This window comes from Raphanus sativus, chromosome 7, assembly GCF_000801105.2.
Source record: "Raphanus sativus cultivar WK10039 chromosome 7, ASM80110v3, whole genome shotgun sequence".
In the NCBI taxonomy this organism is placed as follows: Eukaryota; Viridiplantae; Streptophyta; class Magnoliopsida; order Brassicales; family Brassicaceae; genus Raphanus; species Raphanus sativus.
Genome location: NC_079517.1, coordinates 7,703,734 through 7,724,083, shown reverse-complemented (window position 1 = coordinate 7,724,083; position 20,350 = coordinate 7,703,734). Strand labels below are relative to the sequence as shown.

Below are 20,350 nucleotides of genomic sequence, written 5' to 3'. Positions count from 1 at the left end.
CTAAGGGACATTCTATATATGTACTTCTCTTTTAATAATATAGATGACTTTAAGGCATGAACTGTTGGACGCGGTCACTGATGCCTGATGGTCACATTTGTTTTCTGTTATTCAAGACTTTGAATTGTTGTTGCAGACGTCAATTTTGTTGAGTTGTTTTCATTTTACCCTAAGGTTTATGTTGCATATGCTATATATCAAAAATTTAGAACAAAATTTCCATGAATTTTGGTTCGATTCGTTATATGTTTTTATTCGAACCAAAAATATCTGTAACTTTACTAATATTTAATATCCATAAAAATCGAAGCAATCACAAATACTAATATTTTTAGGAACGGGTAATTGATCATATCCGTTATATGCATTTAAACATATATTTTAAAAAATTATATATATAAGATATATAAACATTATATTTTATATAAATTTTATAGCATTTTTACTTACTAAATTTATTAAATTATTTACTAGAATTTTAAAAAGTAAATATTTTTTGTAATAATATTATTATTATTTTATATTATTTTGTTTTTCTTTTATATTTTTCTACTTTATTTATGATCAAATTAGATATCCAATCAGAAATTAAAAATATAGAATATCTAAGACACCGAATATCTGAATGGTTACAGATCAAATTGGATTGAATAACTGATTGTTCAGACAAAATTTATCAAATCATAGATACTTTTAAAAACTTGGATATCTGATTTGTATGTACCCTAATTTTACACACATTTGATGATGATAATACGCACGTAGCTAAATAGTTTTTACGAAATCACGTGTCTCATGATGTTGTTTTAATCACGTTCTTAAAATGTCTAAAACCTAGTCTTATCTATACTTTGTTTACTCTATGCAAAAACTTTTAACAACGTCAAAAATATTAATGATAGTATGTATACCCCACTAGTGAAGAGCTAAAAGAAAGAAGAAAAACACATACGTCGAAAGCAGAATTCTATAAGTATGACTGTAAGACTGAAACCTAAATTCAAATGTTCGCACTCCATTTAAAAAATATTGAACTTAGTTAGAAAAACAAGTCCTTAATTGTCATTGTCAAGTACTAAATAATTGTTGTACACATGCCAATTTAATTATAGGTGGTTAGGAAAAAAACAAGAGATTTGCATGGAAATATGAAATCAATTTGCCAAAAAAAAAAACTCTTTACGCGGCACAAACCGAAAATATACTTATTGTATGTTCTCACATAATTAAAAACAACACCTTATGTTAACTTCACTAGACATTCAACTTAAAACTATTCGTGTTAAATATTAATAAATCTCTTATATATTATTTATATATCTCACTGAAATTCAATATGTGATGAGAGTTTATATTCATATATATTTTAGAGATTAAAGTTTATAGCCCATTAATTTTTACGTAATCCCGATACATTCCTCGAGATAATATATCTTTTAGCTATTAATTTCGTAGAACATTATTGAGTCCGAGAGCACATGCCACTCTTTGGGACGAATTATAAGAGTGTGGATCGATTATAAACCTTTTTAGTAATGTTAGGTGTAATAGGTTTTAATACTATGTTAGGTTCATGTTTATTATAGGTTTCCAACTTAAAATTAATTGACGGTAAGTAGAGTGATCTAAATCTCTTATACATTACTCGAGATCCATTGAAACTCTTTTAAGTAATAAACCTGAATATAATATGGTACCAAAATCCAAACCCATCTGCCCAACCGAACGAAAATCAATCTGACCATCGAAAGAGTCCCGATCAATCCTAAGCTGACATTGACCTGAATGGTCCAGTGGTCTGACTGAACTAAATCCTAGACTGGAATATTATCGAGATTAATGGTTATACGAACCATTATCTGAGGTATGGTGTAGAAATATAAAACTATTACATCGAAAGTTTCACTAGAACATGAATATATATATATATAAGGTTAGTAACCTATGTTACATGGAAACGGAAGCGGATACGCGGAAGCGGAATCGTGTAGAAGCGAGAATTTTTAAAAAGTTAAGAAGCGGAAACGTGTCGGAAGCGTATATTTATATATGTATATATATATATATATATATCAAAATATATAGATTACAAATGTGACTAACAATTATATGATTCAAATTAAAATAAAAAATTTGTTCATTTATAATAATTTTTAATGATTTTATGTTAAAACCGTGAAACTATACATAAATTAAGTTTATAAGATATTATTAAACTAATTATTTTTTCATATTTCGTAAATAATTAACATAATATATTTGAATATAGACAATATATTTCTAATAAACCCTCATTGCATAAAGACAATATATAGTATTAGTTTTAATGCTTGTGTATACATATTCTTTATTTCACTATTATATAAAAACAATGTTTCTTATCTTTTTTATTTATGATATTGTATTTTTTTAAAACGGGAGCGTGATTCCAAAATGGAATCGTAAGCTTCGAACGTGTTTTTAAAGAGACATTTTTGGAAACGCATTGGAAACGAGATTCTGAGAGCTTCCATAAACTTCTGATTCCGATTCTGATTCCGAAGCGGGAAGCAGACGTCCGACAAAGCTTCCATGCAACCTAGTTAGTGACAATCTATTTATTACCAATTGATTTTAAATTAAAATCTCTTAGTATACCCCAATCTAACACGTTATTGAATCATACGTTATTGAATCATGTTGATCACTTGAACAGTATTACTAAAATTAGTACGGACACAATAAAAACTCAACAACAAGGGATGCGTAATACATCGTTTTTCTTTTGTCATAAAACATTTATCTTAAACATGCTTATATTTTGGCCAGACTATTGCACAACTACTCTCTCTCTCTCTGTGATAGACTGATAGACCTACGTAAGAAAAAACTTTGACAAACTCTTCATCACCTGAAGCCTTCAAACTTATATCCAGAAAAGGCCAATGTACTCGGGAGTTTGTGTTTAGTTGAATAAACTACATAATGTACGACCCTACAACTTCCTACACAAGAGTGTCAATTCAATGTAGACAAATAATAGCAGGAAGATGTAGAAAACTCCATATGAATTTACTCAAACAAACCTGGCTTTGGATGACATGGTGGGTCACTTTGAGATCTTTCCTTTATATTAAACCCTCTCGTACACCAAGAAGTACCCAAAGTTAAGACAAAATCCACACAGAAACCCCAAATATTGGGCTGAAATGGATGCTAGAGGTCGTACTACCTATGTCCAAGCCAACAAGATTGTGCTTAGCTCCGAAGAATCTAATATTCTGTGAACCTCGAACAAACTCTCGACACATTCACTAATGGATTTAGCCACTACAATCGTTGGAGGCTTTCACTTTGTATAGGCCTCTAGTCGCAACATACATTGGCAATCTACACTAGCAAAAATATATGAACACTTTAGTTTTCTTAGAGATTTTTTTCGTTCCGACTTTAAACCTCTCTTTAGAAATTGAGCAGAAAGTGTATTGGATAAGTCTTATAAGCATTTTGCTTCCATGGCAAATAATTTTAGTTCTCTTTTTATGATTGGGCTTATAGGCCAATAATAGTTAACCTTTTCCACTAGAAGCCCAATATTCGTTTTCTCATTTGCAAAGTGCTCTCAATCCTCGTAATTGGAGGTCCTATGTAGCTTCGGGCTGTCCTCGTTGGCTATCTAGTCTCTTTGATTCTAAGAAATTGGTAGCCTCTGTTTAGACTAGCTTTTGTTTCGGTATACGGTCGGGAGTATGTTCCTTTGATCATGGTGGTTATTTTTGGCTCGCTGCAATTTGCTTCTTTTTTTTACTAAGTTTGTTATTTATATTCCACCAAAGTTTTTTTTTTTTGACAAATTCTACCAAAGTTTCTTCCAAAACAATTTATTTTTGTAAGATAAAAAATATATTCCACCAAAGTTTTCCTGTGTAGCGTAAAAGCAGCTTCATCGCTGATTTTTAGTGAGTCTTTAAACAGTGGGGTCCAGCAAAGGACCCATTTTTTCAAAACTTCACTCTCTCACTTCTTCCGCAAGAGGTGCCTCTAGCACTGTGCGCAGGTCCCATGCATATGTGGCGACCCGCGAATGATTAGTTTTTTCTAAAAAAAAAAAATCGAAAAAGTAAAAAAAAGAAAAAAAAAAATTATGAACCCCATTTTTGGGTTCAGAGATGGAGATGGTCTAAGAATCAACTCCAGAAGTTATTAATTTGATATCAAAATAGACTTTCTAGTTTCCGAAGTTTAACATCAGCGTGTTACTTAACCCATATTGTTTTATTATTTTTTTTTATGAGAAACCTGAGTTTTCACTTTTTAATATCTTCCCATACTCAAAATTATGTTTTGGAAATTTCAGTTTTTGACATGTTTGAAAATTTCAGTTTTAAAGTAACATTTTGTATCAAAAGAAGTTTGAATGTGATGTACACAGAGAAACTAATCCATAGTGGTAGACATAAGATATATATTCCCATGTATATATACATACAGTACCGTATATATCACAATTTATTAGGGTATAAATAAATATTTAATTACAAAAATAACGTATATGGAAGAAAAAAGTAGCCCGAGTTTTAAGCTACTTTGTCATCGACACCGTAGGTCCTCTAGGGTTAGATAATTAACAAGCCTAACTAATTTATATAAGGGCGACTACATACACTCTAGTCTTCACTTCGTTTTCATAAAAGAGTCTTTCGTATGACCAAAGAGCCACTTTCATTTTCAAGGATAATAATAAATCGATAAAAACTAGGGTTTCACAAAGATCGTGATGAAGAAGAGACAGATGGTAATAAAACAAAGATCACAAATCTCTAACACGTCGTCGTCTTGGACTACTACTACTTCATCGGCGATCAGTAACGTCCGTTACGTGGAGTGTCAAAAGAATCACGCTGCTAACATCGGAGGCTACGCCGTTGACGGTTGCCGTGAGTTTATGGCCTCTGGCGATGCAGGAACCGATGAAGCTTTGAGATGCGCCGCTTGTGGTTGTCATCGAAATTTTCACCGGAAGGAAGTCGATACGGAGGTTGTTTGTGAGTACTCTCCACCTAACGCTTGATTTTTCGAGGATTTGTTTCTCTGTGATTTGGATTTATCGATTTATCAAAGGTGAATGATATATATATTTGTGTATCATTATTGATGTGTATTGTATATTAAAATATTGTATATACATGGTTCTGTTTGTGATATTAAAAATAATGTATATAGTGGATCATAATATAATTATTATATATGAATAGTGGCATTTGCGACACCACGCTGATTTGAAATTTATAGGATCGAAACTAGATTTGTTTTTGATTAAGAGAATGATATTTGATTTTCGTTTTCGTTTGTTGAGCTTATAGGATCGCAATTCAGTATATCACAGGTAAGAAGCATGTACATGTATGATCAGAATATCATATGAGATATGGAATAATTTGTGAAGGGACAGAACTTAGACCATCTTTATCAGTGGGACAAAATTTGAGTCCCTCATATTATAAAATGAGTATTAGTACTGTTAAGGACTAATGCAAGGACAATTAGAAAAGTTTGGTTTATTGGTGGGACTTTCATAAAGTTCTTAAGGTTAATTTAAAATATTTTGATGTTTTTTTTATTGTAAAAATGTAATGAGAAATATAAAGATAAGTTTATAATTAAACAAGCCACATTAGAATTAAAAACATAAAAAGTACAAATTTAAAATAAAAAAATTACAACATTGAAAATAAAAAATTACAAACATAAAAAAAAATTACAAACATCATAAATAAAAACAAGCACACAATTTATTCAATTCATAAAAACTTAATAATAAGTTATTATTCTTGAAGATGTCCGAATTTATCCCATATATTTTCAATCAAATCATATTTTAATTGTCAATGAATTTGTCTATCCAGAATGCTCCGCCGACGATCCATTGTATTGCCGCTGCCGAGATTTGGAGCTCTTTTGACGGTAAATGTATCTTCATCTTCTCTTTCTTGAAATTCATTTTCGTCATAGTTAGTGTATGTCGATCGTTCATCTTCGACAATCATATTATGGAGTATGATACATGCTCGCATAATATTCCCCATTTTTTCTTTATCCCATAACTTAGATGGATTTTTGACAACGGCAAATCTAGATTGGAGGACTCCGAAGGCACGCTCGACATCTTTCCGCACAGCTTCTTGTTTTTAGCAAATAATGAATTTTTCTCACCTTGTGGTAGTTTGATAGATTGAATAAAAGTCGGCCACTTCGAATAAATTCCATCCGTGAGATAATAAGCCATATTGTACTCGTTTCCGTTGACATAATAATTTACTTCTGGCGCTATTCCGTAAATAATGTCATCAAAAATAGGTGATCGATCAAGAATATTAAGATCGTTCATAGTACCTGGGGCTCCAAAAAATGCGTGACATATCCAGAGGTCCTGTGAAGCTACGGCCTCCAAAACAATAGTTGGTTTTCCGGTTCCTCGTGCAAACATTCCTCTCCAAGGGGTCGGGCAATTCTTCCACTGCCAATGCATACAGTCGATGCTTCCAATCATTCCTGGGAACCCACGTTCTTCTCCCATATAGAGTAGTCTTTCTAGATCCTCCGGTGTGGGACGTCGTAGGTACTGATCGCCAAACAAGGTGATAATTGCCTCCGTAAAATGATGCAAACATTACCGAGCTGTCGTTTCAACAAGTCGGACATATTCGTCAACTGTATCAGCGCTACAACCATATGCCAATTGTCGAATTGCTGCCGTACATTTTTGTAGTGGTGATAGACTAGCCCGTCCGGTTGCATCTTCTTTTGGTTTAAAATACGGTGCTTCGGTGGAGAGACGATAGACAATACGCATGAACAATGATTTGTTCATTCGAAACCGTCGCTGGAATAACTTGGAAGTGTATGTTGGATTCTCGCTAAAGTAATCATTCCATAGCTTCTCGTGGCCGTCTTCCCGGTTTCTCTCGATAAAAACACGTTTTTTCTCTCTTTTGGTTCTGGAAAAATGTCAGGATTCTCAAAAAATTCATCAAAAGCAGAATCCATAGCATCATTTTCATGATCTTTGTGGTAATGAAAATGAGAAGAAGATGCCATTGCAAATTGATTAAAAAAAAAGATGGCAAATGAAAGGGAGGAGAAGAAGTCTTGAAGGTGTGAAGAGGGAGGAGAATAGGTGTTCTTATTTATAGTGAAAGGGAGGAGAAGAGGTGTTCTTCGAAAATCATCTTGTGACTTAGTAAACAAACAAACATCTTGTGATTTAGCCTCATGTGACTCTGCCTCATGTGACAAACATCTTGTCTTTATTCTACTTCACCAACATCTTGTGACTTAGTTAACAAACAAACCCAAGTCACGAGACTTAGGAACTTCTTGTCACTCATGTTTGTATCATGTGACTTAAGAAAGAAAACAAATGAAACTTCCTGTGACTCATGTTTGTGATTCATTTTACTTGTGAAACTAAAGAAAGTAAAGAAACTAAAGAAACATAAACAAAGACATTTGATTCATACCGATTACAAACATAAACAAAGACACCTTTGATTCATACCGATTACAAAGAAACAACTAAAGAAACATAAACAAAGACACAACTAAAGAAACAACATGAGACATAAACTAAACAAGTCTTACAAGTTAACAACCCATTACTCTTTCACTTAAAGACGATCACCAGACCTATTACAACCAAAAGTAGGAGCATTACACCAACAAACACTTCAAACCCATCGATCAAACATGATTTCTTCTTTGCCAACTCAGAAACTAACTTCTCTAGCTGAACAACCTTCTCCTCAGTCTCATAGGTGTTGATAGAGTTCAGATTATCTACCTTTTCCTCCAAGATAAGTATGCGTTTGTCTGTCGCACTCATCTCCTCCATCACCGCGACGTCCCACCATTTCCAGATGTGGCAGTCACCATCGTCCACATTCTTGCAAGTGTAGTATCTCCTCCCTGGGTCGTTTCTTGTGTATGACGTTGCTATAAGGGGTTCGCCATCACAGTAACAAGTCTGAGGGAATCCAAACTCCACCTCAGGTTGTGGAGGATAACGAGGCGTCTCGCCATATTGGAGGATGAACTCTTCTTGCTCACGACGACTAAGCTCTGCTTGGTCACGACGAATAAGCTCTTCGTAGATCAACTCTTCTTGGTCACGAGGACTAAGCTCTTCTTCGTCACTATTGTAACCGTAGTCATCCGAGAGTGAAGGCTGGCTGTAACTGTGTAGGCCCATTGAGATTAAACCTGCAAAACAATTAAAAACAAGAAGCTTATTACCAATATACGAAGAGAAGTCTATATTAACTATATAGGCACAAGAAGCTTATTAGCAAACATACAATATTTTTATAAATAAGCAGGAACACAAGTACAAGTACGGGAACAGAAGCATAAACTAGAAACAGAAATACATTCATTTAACTAGGAAGCATAAACTAGGAAGCAGATAACACAGAGATACATTCATTTAACAGAGAGTGTCTAGTATGGCCAGTAGCTTATCCTTCACCACTTCTTCAGATGGAGTTAGTGGTTCCTTTTTGGCTAACAGCGTGTCTAGTATGGCCAGCTTAGACAGTCTCTCCTTCCTCTTCAAATCCTCCTTCTTCATCTCCCAAATGCTCGCATAGTCAGCCACAGACTTGCCTTTTCCTCCAAACCTTCTAGCCTTAGCAGCCTTGATACCTTCAGGGCGGACCTCATGATCAGCAGCAGCAGAAGTGGTGTTTGTACTTTCGGAAGGAGTCTCAGAAGCTTTACGCTTAGAACTACCACTAGGTTTAGGAGTGTTGAGGCTACACCACTTCTGCTCATACCTCAACATACACCACGCATGCTCTAGAGTAAATTTCTTGTTGTTGTTAGTGTAGTAGATGTCGTGCGCCAGCTTGAGAACATCAAGGTCACTCTGACCAGAGGTGATCTGTCTCTCTGCTGCGGCATGTGCAGCACAGAACTTGTTAGTGAAATCATTAATCTTGTGCCATCTCTGCTTGATATTTAGCTCACCTCTTCCTGCACCCTGAGCTCTACCATGCGGACTTGAAGCATAGTAATCACCAACTCGAGCCCAGAAGGTCCCTGACTTTTGTGAGTTTCCAACTATCAGATCCTTTGAAGTGTTTAGCCAGGCGCTGATTATCACCTCGTCATCAGCTGGCGTCCACTTCTTTCTCTCCCTAGAGGCCAATGGTGTCGCGGTTTGTTGGGAACTGTATGGCGGGATCTCAGATGCTCCAAAGTTCACACTATCACTATCTTGATAACTTTCATAACGAAAGTTCTGGCTGTTAAGGAGGCCGACTAAACTAGGAGACTCACTAGACTGACTATATGGATTCAATGGATTCCTTGAATCCATAGCGATTAGAAGACAAAGAAGAGGGGAAGAGAGGAAATGATGTTGTGTTTTAATAAAACAAGAGTGAAAGAAGATGAATTAGATGTGTAAAACAATGAAAGGTTGTTGTGTTTTAATAGGTGAAAATGTTCAAAGTAATTAAAGTAACCATAAACTACCAGGGTCTAATCAAACTTATTACACTCATAACTTCTATGCAAACTAGAACCAAACTACAAACAAGAGACTTCTATTCAAACTTAAAAGGAACTACAAACAAGAGACTTTTATGCGAACTAGAACCAAACTACAAACAACAAACTTCTAATCGAACTTCTATACTAAACACAGTACAGCTTCTTAAATGTCCACACCTACTTATCAGTATAGTTATTGCAAAATGCTTACACATAAACAACTCAAATCAAGTCTATTAACCACACTTTGAGTTACACTTCATCTTAAATGTCCACACCTACTTCTCAGTTCACATATCAGTTTAGTAATAACAAATCAAGTCAATTACGAACCCATTGTTTACTCAAATGAACATATAAATGGCTTTATAACTCTAATGGCATTACGAATCCATTGTTTACTCAAATCAAGTGCATTCATATGAACACATACAATCAGTATACAATGAATGACTCTACTAAATCGCTTTATAACTCTAATGGCTTTACTCAATTCAGTCACCAACCATACAATTTAATCAGTATACAATGAAGACAGAAACAACATAAGTTCAGATCATCATCATCAAAAAAGCATCAATACGCATGACGATCATCATCATCATCAACGAAACAACATCAAAGAAACCATCAACGAAACAGCATCAAAGAAACAGCATCAAAGAAACCATCTACGATCATCATCATCAAAAAATAAACTAAATTTAAACTCATTAGTTAATCAAACCGAACATATCAAAACTAATTAGATTCCGTTTCAAACCGAACATATCAAACCGAACATATCTACAAACTCATGCGGAGGAACTAGATCGAGAAACAGAAACTAATCTACAGGAGAGAGGAGTACCTTTTTGATTGAAATCTGGTGACGGGTTCGGGAGAGGGAATCTAGAGAGAAATCGTCGGAGAAACTGTTGCGAATCGGGGGAGCTCCCGGAGTGGAATCGGCGGAGAATGACGTTGGGGATGCGGGAGAGAGTGGGGAGGAGGTACCGGAGTGGAATCGGCGGAGTCAGAGGTCCGAATCTGCTCACGGGTAGGAGATGAAATCGTCGGTCTTCTTTATCGCATGTGTCGCCTTCGATCGTCAAGAGAGAGACAAACAAAATATTTCTAGATCGAAAATGAAACAGAAAGTCGTGTTTCCCCTCCTTGGCTTCTCCGTTTCGTTTCCAGCTGACACGTGCCACGAAAGACACGGGAATGACGTATATAATTTAGTTAACGTCCCATTCATTTTTCCTTATTTTTCATTTAAATTAAATCAAAAAAATGCTAAGAATCAAAGGGGGGGACGCCGATAAAGATGGTCTTAGTTTTATTTTAATCAGTAAGAATCGAATACAAGTTCCAATACATGTGTGTCGCCTTTTCTCTTCTTTTTATTTGAATATTGAACCTCCGATTGAAGTTTAAATGTGTGACTTAAAAGATTGTTGAAATGTGTACAGTATATAGTTTTTATTTTGAGAAAGAAAGTGTATGGCATGCATTAGACATTTACATTCGACGACAAAAAGGAAAATAGAAGACATTCCTATTCAATTAACTGATTAAGTTTCAGTGAATGTTAAAAAGTCATCTTACATGTTATAATTTTACAAAAAAAAATGATTGCTGTACTTTTAGCATTGATTCTGGAGTCATAATATGTGTAATCACGACCAATAATACAAAACACTAAATGAGTTGGTGGTAATATGAGAAAATTAATGATAGTAGCCCGATAATAAGCTATTTTAGTCGAATCTAATTACATTTATCATATAATACGTGTGTTTGAAAGCGTGAAGTTTCTTTTTATAATAATGTACGCAATTTTTTTAATATCACAAATGGTCCACATATCTAATCATGTTTTCTATCGTCTAGGTTAATGGGTTTTGTTAACTTATTAAACTCTTTTTTTGTCATCGTTAACATATTAAAATCTATAGAATCAGAAGAAGAGGCAGAAGCAACTACAACAAAAAAGAATGTAAATCTATGAAAAAAAAAAGAATGTAAATCTATGGCCATGGAATAAAGATTTGGTATTGTGATTAAAATATTATGTAATGGCTGCTTTTTCCATTATCTAGCCACTCGAATTTGTTGGAAAAGACCACTGTAGTTTAATATGTATATTATCTGAAACGAAAAGAGCTTTATTTATTTTTAATATTCCAACTTTTAAAACTAGAGCCTATCGTGAATCCCTGAACTGATACAGTTTTTTTCTTTTTTAATATATTGGCAATTCAACTGATAAACACATCATATAAGTAAAGAGTTTGGATTACCGGAGTAGCTATAAACTGGCATTATGTTACATGCATGTACTATATTATATACGAACGTTTTGGGTATTGTGGATCTCTCTAAACAAAGTAAGTAAATGACTCGGCTAGGTAATGTACTTCAATATATGAAAGAATGATTATTAATCAAATAAAAGCTCAAGTAAATTAATTTGATAAATGTCCTCTCTTTCCTCTCTTCAGAGAGCTTGAAGTGTATGAAACTAAAACCAGAGAAAATGAACATTAGAAATTAGAGATCTGGAGTGTGTCAAAATATCGGAACATCTTTTCAATTAGGTGGCATGCAATTGTCATGGAGAGCTAAGTTGTGACTGGTGAAGGTCCATTATTGGCAAATCAATCGTCTTTCAGAAACCAATATTAAAGCTAGTCAAAGTTGTTTTATTTGGGGTGAACAATCGGTATTTTTGGTTGAGGATTGGCTCTTTCGTAAATGTGCAACGGTTAGAAGACCCACTCACTAATTAATATGATTATCTTTCAGGACTTTCTTTTTCTTTGTGTTCGTTGTTTATTTTTGGTTAGTGATGTCTGATGGACTGAGGTGGAGATCTAGTGCCCATTCAAAAGCTTATAAAAGGCCCATGGTTGGTGTCTTTTCTTCATATTTTTTGTTCATTAAAATAAAGGTATCACTCAAGTTCTAACGTAACTCAACTTCAGTGACCATTTATTTTTACTGTACAAAACTTATAAAACAAAAGGGGGACATGCTGAATGAAGTTAAAGATATATTGTGGGATGACAATGCAATTATTTTTATAAAGAAAAAAAATCATCCCTGTTGAAGAATAAACAAAAGGCACCAGCAAATGAACAAAATCAGTGGACCAAGACAACGAAAAGAAACCTTTGGCTTATATAACAATGGAGAGATGTGTGCTGCCAAAATGATTGAAGTGAAGATGAGTTCTTTTGATACATAGGATCGAATCGATGGATGTGATTTCCAAAGGCCCGCTCTTAAAAGATCACATGCTTCTGTCCTTATGATCCTCCATTCAAATTCTTTATTCCTTTCTAAAAACCTCTATTCAATTCATCAAAAATGCTCTCGAAGCATGCAGAGTATGATTTTCTTATAGAAGACAAAAATAAAGAGAGATATACCAATTCAATGTAACACTGGACTTTCGATATTCAGTGTACTCTTACTAGTAAAATCAGTCGTGCATATACATGAACACTAAAAGTTGATAATAGCTGAATTAATTACATTAAAACATTTATACAAAATATTATCTAACAAATTTAACAACCACGGTTGTAGATGATTGGTTGATATTGTGGATAGACCAAAGCAAGTGACTTTACTTATTGAAACAGAAATAAAATAGATAAAGAGATAGCTCTTAAGAGCTTTATTGTGCAATGAAACTAAAGAAAGGAAGAAGCTCTATGCTTGTCACCAAGATGAGTAAGATTGTATTTGATTCATAAAATGGTTTGAAAGAGGCTGTTCTTTAGACAGCCAAAGTTACATCAAAGATACAATAACAAGAGTATTTATATGAAGTCTACTTGCTAGAAACCCTACACTCTCTTGGGCTGGACTTGTTCTTGAGGCTCTTTGAGATGGGCTTTAATAGATATTACGGATACTGCGCGGATACTGCACCACAATATAATCTCACAATTGTTGTAAATGATTCTGTTATGTATGATTACAGTCAATGAAAACCTACTTGGAAATGTACCCATGATAACGATCGATTTTTGGTTCTGAAATCTTAAGTGGTTGCCATCTCTTCAGCTGTTTAAGTAGAAAAGTCTCTTCAGAAATATGTGGATATGAGTATGACTGCAAATGTCCATCCAAAAAATCTTACAAGACCGGCTTGTTAAACCTTTGCAAAAAGTTCAAGAAGTGATGTCTACCTTTCACATGGTCGGGGGATGCGAAAGACAGCGAGTGTGGATGCCAGGGTCGTGCTTAACTAATAGAAAGACATCTGCCTACTGCATCTATTTTTCAAAAAAAAAAAACTAAAGGGTATTTTTAGTTTTCATTTAAAGCACAAAATATAGACTAATCATTAGCAAGTGTAACACTGCGGAGGAGTCTAGAGACCATTTATTCTTCCTCTGCTCATACACCGAGAAGGTTTGGAAGGGGTTAGTGTTCAAACTATTTCAGAGGTATTATTCTAACCAATGGAATCAGATTCTTCATGTGTTGTCGAATGGTGTTCGAAATCAAACCGTCACGTTTCTAGCTCGCTATGCTTTCCAAACAACGATCTATGCAGTATGGTATGAAAGAAATATCAGAAGAATGGGAGAGGATTCCATGATTTGGTCTCGACTGCTTAGCTCTCTTGACAAGCAAGTCAGAAACAAAATAACTGCAATTCAAAGAACCGGAGGAAATGGCATGAAAACGCAATGAACGTGTGGTTTGGAACTCGCTGACTCTGCATACACTTTCCTCATTCATCGTTTGCTTCAAATCAGTTCTCTAATAACTCCTATTTTATTCTAGTTTCATTGTACTATTGGATGCATTCATTGTAAAAACAGTTTTTTCTAATGAATAAATTTAACATTCACTCTAAAAAAATAACCAAACAGAACATGGCAACAATTGTTAATTACTAAGATATTGACAAACAAAGAGGTTTGCTATATATACAGTATGTTGGCTAACAAAAGAAATTAGGTTTCCTCTCTATGTTTTTATCATGTTCGATTAAGGTTGTTTATTATTGAACATTTCTAAGGAACTGAGAATTGTAAACTTTTTATCTCTTCCGGCAATCTTAAACGTTTGGCACGGCTCCGGTGGAGGCCACGGCTACAAATCTCCTAGGCTACCAAACAACATCTTGATTCTTGACAAAACATTCTAAACTCTCTAATTTGATGTTTTATTCTAATTTGATGTTTTATTATTGATGGTTACTAAAGAGAGGCCCAGAAGTTTAAATGGGCTTTAGTAACTAGGCTGTATTTTGATATTGACAAAGTCAACGACGTTGACTTTGTGTACCATAACATGACACCATTAACCAAGGCTATAACGATTTATCAGTGATTTTGATTTATGACACTGCTGATTTATTCAGTTTGATATTGGGACATATTTTGTTCTATTCAGAAGTCTACATGAATATTAAATAGGTTTCATTTTTTTTAATTAACCATTGGTTTCCCAAATCTATAGAAAACTCAAAGTAATTCCATTGACAGAGGTACAACATAAAAATTGACCATTTTAAAAATATTTAAATGAGATCTAAAATATGATTTTATATCTGTGTGGATACATATATTTAGTTCCGCGGAGTTGTTTGAATCCATAACCAGAATCGACCCTGAAATTTAGAAAGATAAACAATTTATTAGAAATTTTTATTAATTTTTATATAAATTTAAGGATCTAAAAATGTTTTTTTCAGGGAACGTGTCTATTTAGTTTTCTTCAAAAAAATTAGAAATCTGTGGCAAATATTCCACTTAGCATAACATAAAACCTGCTATGCCTACCATTAAATCATCCATATGTGGTTAGATCTCATTTTTCTATGGGAACAACTTCTACAAAACTAAATCTATTCGAAATTGTGATATATTGACAAGGTTAATTAGGTTAGTTATAAGATAACTAAATATTATAAAGTTCCATGTTAACACAAAGATTATTTCGTTCTAATTTAACAAATAAGATTATCATGTTTTACCTACTAAATCATATTGAAAATTCTGTTTGCCATCTTAAAGATTATGTTCTTGTAAGACAAAAAGTTCCCACTCTACTAGTCTATTTTCTTTTCACGATTATATATGACATGAGACTCAAGTATAATTACATTAGAATGATTGGTCTTATTCCTAATCATTCGGTTTTCGGTTCGGTTCTAGTTCAGTTCTTTCAATTCTTCGATTTAGGATCTGTTCGGGTATCTAGAAAATTTTAATTTGGTTTCGGTTCGATTATTTTGATTTTTGGTTCGGATAACAAGATTGGAAACATATTTATATCCAAAATAATTTCGTATCCTATTTGGTTTCATTTTTCAGTTAATTCAGATTAAAAAATCAAAATTTTCAACTCATATATCAGATTTTATTTGGTTTTCAGATAAAAATTTGGATGATTCATTTAATCTCAACTACTTTAAATAAAAAAGTATTCTAGTAATGTTATTTTTGGGTATTTTAACCTATAAATAATATTTTTAAATTATTTGATTATTTTAAAATGAAATATTGTTAATTATAAATATATAAACTATATTATAAATATAGATACCCATTGTCGATTATTAGTTCGGTTTTACTTTGGTTCTGATTTTCAGTTTTAGAAATATATGATCTAATACTATAATCGATAGGATCCAAACCTGAACCGAATCTTGTTTTTCGATTCTGGATAAATGTTGGTCCACGTTGTAAATTTTCTTTTTGAAACTTCTATATTATAGATTTGTAGGTAGTCTTATTTATTTTCAAGATTATATATGAGATTCATGTTTAATTACATTAAATGGTGATTGGTCCATATAGTAGGTAAAATGATTTTAAAATTTATAATCTATTGTTATTAATGCACGTAGTCTAAAGTATAATGAAGACTATTCAAATCATTTTCTCTCACTAAATAATACACTGAGGAAGTTAACGAAGAAACAGCATTCTCACACTTGTTCATTTATTTAAACCTTGTCCCCAACCCATTATTTTCCAGAAAAACATATAATACTAGAAACCGAATGGAGTATGATAACATATGTATCAAATATATTTGTTAATGGTACAAAGTTTCTTCAACGGTTCATGTAAAAAAGTAATCATGGGTTAAACACTTAAACTTGACAATATAATTAGAACTATTCAACTATGTATCAACAATAAAAATGGCTAAAGTTCAACAAATGAAAACAATAAAAATGGCTAGATCGCATATTTCAATCTTGTGAAATATTGCTTTGTTTAACAATAACAAGGAAATCCCTTATTAATTTCATAACTAAAAAAAAACTGTTAAAACATGAAATCTCAGTTTATTGCACTATTTTTAACTCCACATAGTAAATTACACAATTTGACAGTTTTGTTTCCATCGATCGACTTGACAAGTTCATAATGAATGAAAAAGTAAACCTATATAGTTTGTTTTTCCTCTTACAGAAATTTTGGAATCTTTTTGACCCGTATAGCTTTTCTCGGCCATGACCAGTTTATGATAAATACATCTCCTCCGATCAAGGTTCGAACTAGGGTGCAGAAGGCAACCTCATTATGGATGACAGGACCACCACTAGACTACCTACACTTGGTAGACTTATGGTGTTACTCCATTTTCTTTTTCTTAGAACAAATCTTGACCGTTGTTATCAGTCTTTTTACCCTCTAAAGACGCATCCATAAGATCTTGATCGTCATCACACTGGACCAAGCCTTGATCATCAAATAACCATTTCTCGATTGAAGACAACGAGTCATGATCATCAGTACTTGCTTCCGTGTCAACTTTTGGTTTGCTCTCACCTTTAAAAATACTTGTCTCCGTCATCAAAATTAATTTCTCATCAACTGATCCAGATTCTGAGTTCGTTGAGAACAAAGATTGATGATCCAGAACGCCTCCTTCACCGGTGCTTGAGCTCCGGTCGTTGGAGAATATTGTTGAAGTGTTAGGCACTGAAGAAGATGAGCTTGCCCAGTTCTGTAGTAACTTAGAGATGTTATCTGTGCTTGAGGCATAAGTAGCGGTGGCAGAATGATGAGGCTTTGGCGAGCCGAGATCAGGAGATATCGATGAAGTTGGTTGGTCAAGTGACAAAGCTTGGAACAAGGCTTGTTTGGCCATGTTGATGTCTGTTTGAAGCTTTTTCTCCCATTGTCCTTTGTCGGCGATCCTTTTGTTGCTGGAACATATATTGTTGTTGTTATTACAAGACGACATTTCTGTCATATCGGTGTTGTCTTCGTTGGTGATACCATTTTGACACTGCAGCTGGAGTTTCTTTTTCAGATGAGTGTTCCAATAGTTCTTGATATCGTTGTCGGTCCTCTGAGGTAGATATGATGCAATGGCTGCCCATCTAATTTTTAAAGACGATATCCAGTGAAGCCAATAAAGTTTGAAACGAAACATTAATCGATAAATATGGATTTTAGGAGATTAACAAATAGACATATTAAAAATGAAAATAAATTCGATAATATTAAGTTTCTTAAACTTAGATCAGGCCAGTTAAAAGTGAGTGGATTAACTCATACTATAAGTTAATTATACATTAACATGTGATTCATCTTATACATATAAGACTTTTTTAACATCTATCAAACTTGTCACAATTTTATTTAAAAAATGGAGAACATTTAAAGGAATAATTGTCAGTTACCTGTTACCCAAAAGAGCTTGGAGGTGGATGATCGTTTTCTCTTCGTGCTGAGTGAAATTTCCTCGTTTGATCCCTGGACGAAGGTAATTAGTCCATCTAAGTCTACAACTCTTGCTACACCTTAGCAAACCTGAAACATATATACATGTATGTTTTTAGTTGATGTGTAAGCTAATAAGGATGGTTTAATATAACATAATTAAGAAAAAGAAATGAAGAAAAAGACCGGTGTTTTTAGGAACAGATCTCCAGTTTCCAGGGCCATGTTGTTGGATATAGGAGACCAAGATTATGTCTTCTTCGGGAGTCCATGGTCCTTTCTTTACCTCTATCTTCTCGCAACAAGGTGGTCTACCCATATCTCTTGATAGTCTCCACTGTCTCTTCGTTCTTTCCTTCTCTATTTTATAAACGCAGGTATAGTGGGGTGTGTGTCTAAGCTATATAGTAACCAGTAAGACTCCAAGATTGGATTTTTGCAAAGAGGGTCTTCTTCGAATGTCACCTTGGACTTGTAAGAGTCTTCGTTTTGATCATCTTTGTTGTTTTTTTATTACAGGGGAGGTTTCACTAAAGAGTTTGGATGTTAGCGAAAAAGACAAGCGTCTAGGTCATATGTGTCGTTCTTTGGATCTAAGTGCATTGAAATAAAGACACACCATACACATATTTAAACCGAATTGAGCGCTAGCGCATGAATTACAGTTTTATTATTTATTTTATTATACTCTCTCTGTTTTTAAAAGATTCATGTTTTAGAAAAAAAAATTGTTTCAAAAAGATACATTTTCTACATTTTCAAGACATTAATTAATGAAAAATTGTATATTTCCAAAAATATAATTGTATTTATTAAAATCTTATTGGTTCAAAATTTTGGGGAATTGTTAATTAATAAAAACAATGCATTGGTAACTAAAATTTTATGTTTTTCTTAATAAGTGTGAAAAATCTAAAACATGGATCTTATAGAAACAGAGGGAGTATAATTTTAATATATTTTTGTCTTTATCATCTAAACATATGAAAAAAACTTATACTACTATCTGTCTGTACTATTATTTGAGAAATAAATTTGCTGATTTATCAATTTTTCATGATTTTAAGTAATTTTGTTTATTTGTCATGTTTTTATTAGAGTTTAGATAATTCATTAATTTATTATTAGTTTTAGCTGAATCATTAGTTTATTAATTTAAATAATATAACTATTTCAAACTTTGTAATTAGATATATAATTATTTGGCTTAGTTTTGTAACTTTGATGAATTAAGACCAATTCTTACTTTTATGTTTCAAAATCATTTTTAAGTCTGCTTTTGATCCGACTAAAATTGCTACAAAATTAAAGTTAAGGTGTCAAAACTTAATTTGGACTACATGAAAAAATTCATAAATCATTTCAATTTTTTTTGGTTAATGTAGTTGTTAATATAATATTTTCGTTATTGATTCACATTAATTATATGATTAAGTGTTTGTCACATATTTTCTAATTTAATTTTAGACGACTAAGACTCATCTTCTATTGAAGAGTCACCTAAGATCAGTTTCTAGAAAACGACCATAATCACTCTTTGTGATGACTTTCCGATAAATTTGGTAAATAATTATTTTTAAGGAATTTTTAAAAATATTAAAAAATTATTACGAAAATAAAATTCAGTCTGTGAGTTTTTTTGTATCATATTACATTTTTATTGATGTTTCCTATTTATGTTATTGTTGTTCACCAGTTATTCATTCTAATGTTCTGTGTGTCTAGACTCTAGACATTATTGGTGTGTGTATTTAGATATTATCTGTGAAGTTGTGAATATTGGAGTTTTAAAATATCTCTTTTCAAAAATAAATCTCCAACTAAATTGAAATTAACAATGATTTGTGACACAATACATGTTTTATTCGGTGGTTAATTTAATTTTATATTATTTTATTTTATTGACATGATGGTAGTTTAAAATCTTAATATTTATTAATACGCACCTTGTACTCTGGATATGAAAACAAGTATCAGATTTCGTTAAATCTGTCCTAAAAATCACCGATAATATGTTTTACTGAATTTTATCTGAATTATCTGCATAGTTTTACGTGGTTAAGAATATGTAACACTAAATTAAAGATTATTTTCTTTGTATTTCTTAGAGCATGAGATGAGTG

General features: G+C 33.0%; 2 protein-coding genes and 1 non-coding gene across 3 annotated transcripts; 2 read left to right on the top strand and 1 right to left on the bottom strand.

Moving 5' to 3' along the window:
• Positions 1 to 4,633: 4,633 nt before the first annotated feature.
• Positions 4,634 to 5,248, top strand: LOC130494397 (mini zinc finger protein 1). Its single transcript, XM_018587498.2, has one exon. The coding sequence runs from the start codon at positions 4,757 to 4,759 to the stop codon at positions 5,048 to 5,050; it is 294 nt and encodes a 97-aa protein (XP_018443000.1). The 5' UTR covers positions 4,634 to 4,756; the 3' UTR covers positions 5,051 to 5,248.
• A 635-nt stretch (positions 5,249 to 5,883) lies between these two features.
• On the top strand, positions 5,884 to 11,715 carry LOC108814864 (uncharacterized). Its single transcript, XR_008936941.1, has 2 exons — positions 5,884 to 5,943; positions 11,472 to 11,715. It is a non-coding gene; the product is annotated as an uncharacterized LOC108814864 (transcript).
• A 5,105-nt stretch (positions 11,716 to 16,820) lies between these two features.
• Positions 16,821 to 18,811, bottom strand: LOC108816922 (myb-related protein 306). Its single transcript, XM_018589484.1, has 3 exons — positions 18,414 to 18,811; positions 18,188 to 18,317; positions 16,821 to 17,884 (listed from the first exon to the last, which is right to left on the bottom strand). Exons 1-3 carry the CDS (start codon positions 18,544 to 18,546, stop codon positions 17,149 to 17,151), a joined length of 999 nt encoding a protein of 332 aa, XP_018444986.1. The 5' UTR covers positions 18,547 to 18,811; the 3' UTR covers positions 16,821 to 17,148.
• Positions 18,812 to 20,350: the final 1,539 nt, after the last annotated feature.

Coding starts and splice junctions, on each gene's coding strand:
- LOC108816922 (XM_018589484.1), bottom strand. CDS start 18,546: ATGGGTAGACCACCTTGTTGCGAGAAGATAGAGGTAAAGAAAGGACCA. Junction 18,318..18,413: donor ATCTGTTCCTAAAAACACCG/GTCTTTTTCTTC, acceptor TATATGTTTCAG/GTTTGCTAAGGTGTAGCAAG. Junction 17,885..18,187: donor CAAGCTCTTTTGGGTAACAG/GTAACTGACAAT, acceptor TTTAAAAATTAG/ATGGGCAGCCATTGCATCAT.
- LOC130494397 (XM_018587498.2), top strand. CDS start 4,757: ATGAAGAAGAGACAGATGGTAATAAAACAAAGATCACAAATCTCTAAC.